An 8532-nucleotide genomic window follows, 5' to 3' on the forward strand; every position below is an offset into this window, starting at 1 on the left:
TTTTTCACTATTTTCAATATTTTTTAAAAGTTTTGTTTGCAGTTGATGGCAACAGCATGAACTTTGATGTTAAACATGCGATATGCAGATTATTAAACATTGAATATAGAGCAAATTTTAACATAACGACATGCTTATACATCCCTACAGCTAAAAATCTTAAAATTAAGATCACATTATAAATTAGAAAAGCTTACACAAAGTTATTACGCTGATTGTTTTGTCAATTCTTCTGTTTCCGCCCCGCGCCGCACATTGATATGTGCCATCTTTGCTGCTATCCAAGCTACCGAGAGATAGTGTGTTGTCATTACTGACGTCAATGTTGTCCCTAGTCCAGGTGAAATGACACGGAGGATTACAGTCAGCAGTACAGGTAATGTCCTCCAACACGGACCCCTCCAGCTCCCTGTATGACAGCGTAGAAGGTTCCAAATCTATCGTACTTGGCCCGTCTTCACAAATATGCAAAAGAGGTATTAAGTGAAAACATGTGAAATCACGAAATCTCATCCACATTATGGAATTTTCAAATTGGTGAATACCATATAATTGGATACATATAAGTTGTATGACTTGTGAAGCAATTTATAAATCTTGTGGTGTTTTAGATGGATTATATTTAAATCTTATATTTATTGACTTACAGTTCACATCGATCCACAGAGAGCTGGATATGTTGCCAAAGTCATTGTACGCCATACAACTATAGATACCACGGTCTCTCTTGTTTGAATATCCAAGCTTTAAATACGCCCCACTCTGTCCATATTTGCCAATTTTTGGTCCTGTCCAGACAAAAGAACAGGCAGGGGAACATTCTGCCAGGCACGTCACTTGAGATATCCAGTGTCTTTCCTGAATAGTCCTGTTATTGGGTGGGGACAGTGAAATAGACTTCGGACCATCTGGTTGAAGTAAATAACACTGATCATTTTCAACATAATCAGTTACAAAAAGGATAGCATTGTCTCATAGATTAACACAAAGACATCCAGATTATAAGGTTACATGTTGGCCACGCTATATACGTCGTTATGTAACGCTGTTATTAGTTGGCGTTAAAGCTTTGTGAGTGATTTAAGATATACAGAGGATTCAAAATGTGTGTTATAAATTCCATATCAATATTGAACACGTTACAAAGTAATGCTATTTTCTCTTCTACACTATATTAAATTTGCCTCCTACGAATCAGATGTTTTACAGCAAACATGCCATCAAACTTTCTACTGAGTCGAAATACAAAATGTAGCATCCGATAATTTATTCTCTCATCTGTTGTATGAGTATCTTATGAAGTGATTTGTTCCTGTAGTAACTAAAGAGCAATTTTCAGAACCATTGAAAGACATCGAAACAGATGTATTGCATTTTGCCAGTGAAATATAGATATGTATCAAACTAATAAAACTTAAGTTTTCACTGCAGCGATGAGCAGTGAAAATATAAGATTTTGCAGTGAAAATATAAGGTTTTTGTTTTTTGACCAATAAGAGCGAACCTTTGTAATCATCTCATTGAAACTTGCCGTCTTTTCCAATCGAAGCGAAGATAGATAAATTTGTTATTTTGCTGTATTTCTGAAATATTCTGACTAGTTTTTGACAAAATACTCTTGACGTTAGCTATTCATACACAGATCCTCCGATAACAGCACAAAAGGTTTAAACTACGTTGATCAGTCCTTCCAAAATGGCGCCATCAAGTTGACGTGGAGTAACGTCACAAAGAGATGACGTCATGAATTCCCGCACTTTTTGACACTATTAATCTTTTCGATGTTTTAAATTTTGTGAAATATGTGCGATATTTAACGGGATACCATTATATCCTCTATATATTCAATTTACTATTGTTAATGTACGAAAAGTGTTCAAACAATTGTAGTTTGGGCCCATGTAAACTTCATTTATTTTATAACTATTGCGAAACAAGTTATATCAACTTTATTAATCACGGTTGTTGACCCGGATGGAAGCGCGCGAGGGATCTTACTTTGGGAGGAAATCGGAGTATCCGAGGAAAACCCACGTGGTCGGGCAGGTGACCCCCATACCTTTTCACGCATAAGTCAAAGGCAAGTGTGTTATCACTATGTCAATCGACTACCCACTAAATACGTCATCATGTATTATGGGTTTTTGTTGGTGTAAGTTATAATACAAGGATAACTCACAGTTTACGGTAACGTAGAACGACTTGGATTGTGTCTGGGTCCTAGACCTAACTGTACACGTGTATGTTCCAGCTTCGTCCTTAGTGATCGGCTTTGTGAAGATATTCGACCTCTTCTTTACACCGTTCGGTAATGTCCACTCCCTCTCACAATCGTCGGAACAGTCATCTGATGTACAAGTTCTTGGTTGTGGGCGATGTCCTTCCTCTATCGTGATATCGCTACTATCGGGTTGGATAGACACGGTGAATGGTTTATCTGTAAAGTAGACAAGTGTTTTAACCTCATGGTTATAACCATGTGTATGTGTCATCTCTATCGTAATTCAGCAAGTGTTTAATATCTTAATTATATATCTATTAAAGAATTGCAGCATAGATCTAACTTAAATCGAAGATAAGTTTTGATGTAGGAATTAAAAACACATATACAATAATATATGATACGCTTGGCCTGAGGATTAGTATTTGATATGGATTTTTAAAAATATCTAAAATTCTCTATTTTGCCTTACCAATAAAATTGGAATTTAGACTGACGTAAAGGAATACATAGTTGACATTGAGGGAGGTTTGGTCTCACGGGACCCGTTAAGGCTCACACACACATTTTGTTTTTATCTAGATTTTATTTTTGTTTGTATGTATTGATGTCTATTAATTATGATGCAAATTTAAACCACATGTGAACGTAAGATGTAGATTTTAAAATATTCTCACGGAAATGGAAGGAAAAGATAATGTTATTGTGGAGCTATTTGTGTTTACTTCCTGTAGTTGGCAGCCTTTCCCGTCAAATAGGAATCAGCTGTTTTACCATTCCACCAAATGACGGACGTTTCGTCTGTACTTTTGGCATCCGATGAATGACGGTTATTAGTTTTGATAAAAAGCGGTAATAAAAATAAAAATAAAATGTAAATATAAGAAATAATTGTTTATTTTTGTTGTTTACTCATGTGTAAACTACGAAATGCTCATATTGTGTCAAAACAGTTTGAAGTCGGCGCATATACTAAACAAGACGTCATTGACCTTAACAGTCATCAGGCGTTATAGTCTCTAGAACTATCGTATACATGTTGGCCATAGTGGCAATCTTGGATTTTTAACCAACCCGGAAGATAGTAACACTTAGTCAGATCATCTTTTCAGACAAATAAGATATAAATTCGCCTAGTAGCACTTGAGAAGAACACTGGAATGGGATTTTCGAAATTGCGGCCATGGCGACCAAACCGTTAGCTCTGGCACTTGTAGGTATGGTGGCTTAGGTTGCCAACAAAAAACACTAAAGTCCCAACAAGAATTACGTGTAATTATATGTGTCGCGTGTCTCGCTTTGTCAATTTCTCACAAGCATTTTACATGGATACTCTTGGTTTTGGTTTGGTTTTTATTTTGTTTAACGTCACATGAACAGCTAAAAAATACAAAAAAAATCGAGAAATGCTACCAAAGAGTGCAATAAACTCAGCTACACATCCCACGATGCACCTTTATGCGAAGTTCCATCGCTCTAGCTTTTAAAGTTTGTCAGAAACAGCCGAATATGCTAGAGCTAAATGCAAAACCCTAACGTTGTTTTTTTCACAAAATTCAGAAATTTGATATTTTTACCCAAATAATGAAGAAATCCATGAAATATTTCTTTGTAGCAGGCTCTACTACCAGAGCTGCGTTTATGATCAAGGTTTTGTTGGTCTTGCTTTGAAGAAACAGAGCTAAACACAAACCTTAATATCCGTCGTAGGCAACATAAAAAGCAAACCGGGGTTAAATGAAAGACGCCAAAGCGTAGTAAATTGGCGTCTTTTGGCTTGGTAGGCTTGTTGTATTCCGGTATTATTTAAATGATCTCCCCCTCCATAGAGATAATTAGATTTTATCATATTTAAGTATATAATGATATGTGACACTATATAATATTTTACTGTAATTTATTGCGGTGGACATTGATCATGATAATTACAATATGAACCTCAGTTAATGATACCGATTTACTAACTAGGAGATAGGTTTCTACGGGAAAGAGACGCTACCGAGATCGCTCTGTACTGTTTTAAAAAAGTGGTTCTATTTAAAAGATTACAGTAACTTGAAAGTAGGATTTGGATATTTCGTCTCTGTAAATATTGAGTAAATTGCAAAATTTTAACTGTATATTCCATCTGATCTCATTGATCCATAGTTTACATGGAATTACATTAATTTAGAAAATTATGATATTTAGCTCTCTGATTATGTCAATTCTGAATCATGCAACGTTTTACAACTCTTTGCAATACACAAAGCTGATATTTCAGCTTCAGTATTCAAATAATTTTACCGTTCCGAACTTATCAGAAAATGTATAGATCTGTTTAACAGAGAAAGAACTTGTGTAATATAATACGTTTGAATAATGCTATACAAGTTATGCGAAATAATGTCTTTATCATAGCTAACATGTTGTTATGTAACCATAACAGCTTTACTTACATACTGTCAGTGTGATTGGAGAACTAGTCAGGCTCAGCGGGGGACTAGAGACGTCATACTGTGATTTAAGCCCTCTACATGTGTAGTTACCGGTGTCTTCAACCACGGTATTACGTATGGTAAGTGATGGGTCCCAATAGCTTGATCCAGAGTATTTGGAGTTCCCTTGTTGGCTGTAGCTGTAGACTTGTTGTCCTCCTTTGTTCCAATATACCTTAGTAAGGACAAGCCGTTGGTGAAATCGTACACTCAAGTGTGACGCTGGTTCCTATTGGCACGGTGTAGGACGTCTTTCTGACAATAACTGTTATTAAAACAAGTATGAATTGTTATTCTGAGGAATTGGGGATAAAAGAAACAGTATCTTTGATTGAAAATACCTTTCCTTCTCCAATCAACTAAAGGAGGTTGTCTATACATGGTAAAATCACACTCGACCAGACCAGACCAGACCACCAGCCGATGTAAGGTAGCTAGCTTATCTCAGGAACTGCTGATGGGATCCTCACCAAACTTTGTTTCCGGGTTGCAAATGGCAGCGGAGGTATTTATGTCTTAGAGACATTTTCTAGTTAAGTTTTCAATATAATTTTTATTTTACTAATAATTTTTGCTAAACATGTAATTATTTGCTAATATTTTCCACTGACAAATATCTAACTGGAACATTTCTGAATGAAAGATACCGAAGAATTAAGGATATTTTGATTTCTACTTTTATTTACATGTAACTCTACACGTACGTGTACACACGGGAATGCCACCAAACTTTGCCGTTTCAACACATATAAATATAATAAGCAATATGTATATACGGTAAATGCCAGAGGATGCGCTTGGCGTGAATCAAGAAAAACTTCCTTGATTTAGTTTTTCACCTCTAACGTTAATGGATCCTATCTGGTGGTAAATCAAATGACGTGGCCCTGTTGAATACATGGAAATTAACTTGAGTACACATCTTATATAGATTTGTTGAATGTGTGAGTGAGTATGCGTGTCTTGTAGACATGTGGATATGTCTGTATAAGCTCGAGTAACTGCTTACAGAATTATTTGTAATACTGTGCATGACAGGCAGTTATCATTCTACTCTCTGAATGTTTGTGTAATACTAACTATTGGATAGGACTGATATAGGCTTGCTTGTTATATATATACACATTGACTTTGATTGCCAGAAATAGAAGAATACAGCGCAAAAAGACAGTTCTTATGTTTTATTGATGCGAATCATGCATTTGATGGAATTACCGGTCCCCTTTTCAACGTCATACACGTATACATGGAGTTGTGTAAATTGGGAGTTCCTGAGCAACTTCCTCACTATTGCATTCGGAACATAAATTCTTTAAGTTATCACCGACACTTTTTTTCTCTATACGTTAATGACATTGTTGTTGAAATAAGTATAAAAGGGGCATAAACTAGCAATACTACTATATGCGGATGTCATTGCATTAATTGCTGGCAAAACAAGAATACTTATGTAGGATGTGGTAAACTCCTGGTGCCGGAAATGGTGGATGTATATAAATACTGAAAATAACTCTCAAAGATCGAATTATGTACTATGTATTCAATATTGAATATGACTAGAAATACACCATGCAAAGTATTACTAAAGTAGCGAGACGGGCGATATCACTGAAAGGTAATCCTAGAAATAGATATAAATGTCCGTTTGGTGTATTTGATATTCTATATCGCACTCTCGAGTAACCTTTACTCAACTACGGGGCCGGAATAAGGGGAATATCGAGATGGACTTAAGTAAATATCATAGAGAATAGGAGTCTAACTCATTTCTTGGATCGTCAAAAAACTCGGATACAGCAATCCGATTTGATATGGGATTGTTATCAGTACAACGAATCATACACACATTATTGAATTCATACATATTTGTCTCCGACTACAGAACGCGACAGAATAATGCATAACTACAAACATTTAAAACGCTTCTGACCCTATCGCAAACTCATCGAGGAAGAAAAAAATATCGAACATTTTGGTTTAACTGATAAAGTGAACAGTCAACGCTCTATAAAAATAATCTTCTTGATATTAAGCGAATGTTTGAGCAACGTGACCAGATTGACTAGAGAAATTATCTTTTTAATGATAGGAAAATGAAAATAAGTTTCGTACCTACCGGTAATAACAAGATACAATTGATACAATTTACTATGAAACATTAGTCGTAGAAACGGGCAGATATGCAAGGCAAATACCTCTTCAAGAATCAAAATGTACATATTGTACAAATTGTGTGTTGAGGATGAAGCTAACTTTGATGTATTATTCATTTATCCAAACGCGATATTATGGTAAACATATTTGCATCTGTATATTCATGATATTGAAAACACACATGTATATGGAATTCAAACATGTATCGTATAACGTCTTTTTCTGGTGTGACATCTCATTTTGTCGATAACTACGAAGTAAAACCTTTATTAAGTAAGGGTAATATCAGTATCCACGTTACATGTCGGTTTAGAGACAACATACATGTACGTATATACATGTAATCTTTGTAGGAAATTGTTTAGATACTGGCTCTATTGAGAAGTTAGGTATAACATGATAAAGTGTTGTAAGTCTTTGTACACGAGTTCCATCTTACCTTCTATAACATGTAGGTATATCCACGGGCCATATCCATATTCGCGTCCCTTTTTACCGCGACAGTTATAATACCCAGAGTCTGATGTTGTTGTATCGTGTATAGTCAGTGATGGATCTGTAATAGAAGATCCGGAATACGTGTCGTTAGGTCCGCTGTCACTATCGTACAACGTTCTTCCACTCTTTCTCCAGTACACTGTATCCAGACCTTCAGCAGAGGAGATTGAGCAGTGTAAGGTGACGTCATTTCCAGCTTGTATATCATATCTCCCTTGGCTCGCTGTCACATCAATACCTGCCATATCAACAAAATCAAATTTTAAATCAGAACTGAATTAAAATAAAATTAATCATGCACTCCTAACACATTTCTACTGAACCATTGTTCTGACTGTATGACGCTTTGATTTAAATCATCAATAGTTTTCACGGTACATGTAGATGTAACATTGTCGATATATATCCAGTCAATTTTCAATGATTTAAATATCGTATGTTGTAAATTTTCTCGTATCCTAACAGACTAGTATTAAGTTGAAGTGATGAATTTCTTTTTCAGTAAATTTCAATGTATTTAAATATTCAATCCAAATATATGTAGTTTCCTTGAATGAATAGTTTTGAAGTTATTTAATGTTTCTCTGGCGTGTAAGTATATCTAATGTAATAACAGAGTGAAAATGTACTTCGTGAAATCAATAATATTTAGTGACCATGATTTCATGACGTCATCAATGTGATGTTGATATCCACATCAATGGGAATATTTGACCATTGCCTTAGAGGTATTGTTAACAAGGTGAAAGTAGGGACAAATACAACTCTTTAAAATGTGTTTATAAGATCTTCAGAGTTAATAAATAAACTATTTTCCTACAATTAAGATACATCCTGATAAATATTCCATTCGCCTGTCCTGTTTTAGCCATGTTCTATATAACCACTGGATACTATGCGACTTATACTTTATGTGTACTTACGTGCAGTGACAAAGCCGGACAATGTCAGACAACTAAACACAATGGAGACAAACATCATGATCTTGGGTACGTATTAAGTCCAATATGTGGATAAAAGAAAGTGTTCTTTATCCTCGGATTTCGCCATAGATATAAACTTCCTAGATAAAACATTTAACCTCCTTATGTAACATTAACTATAGGATGAGGACACTGTTCGTAAAAATGAGGAAGTAACATCATGTGAAGTTTTTTTTACATCTGAAGGATGTCGTTTATA

The 8532-nt window shown here is 35.3% G+C and overlaps 1 protein-coding gene across 1 annotated transcript; it reads right to left on the minus strand.

Moving 5' to 3' along the window:
* Window positions 1–197: 197 nt before the first annotated feature.
* LOC117320069 (pregnancy-specific beta-1-glycoprotein 6-like) lies at window positions 198–4927 on the minus strand (the record flags this gene model as incomplete). Its single annotated transcript, XM_033874756.1, has 4 exons — window positions 198–455; window positions 648–908; window positions 2180–2437; window positions 4660–4927. Coding segments are annotated over 4 exons (1045 nt in total), but the record flags the coding sequence as incomplete, so codon positions are not given.
* Between the last annotated feature and the right edge of the window lie 3605 nt (window positions 4928–8532).

This window comes from Pecten maximus, unplaced genomic scaffold (assembly GCF_902652985.1).
Source record: "Pecten maximus unplaced genomic scaffold, xPecMax1.1, whole genome shotgun sequence".
Classification (NCBI taxonomy): Eukaryota; Metazoa; Mollusca; class Bivalvia; order Pectinida; family Pectinidae; genus Pecten; species Pecten maximus.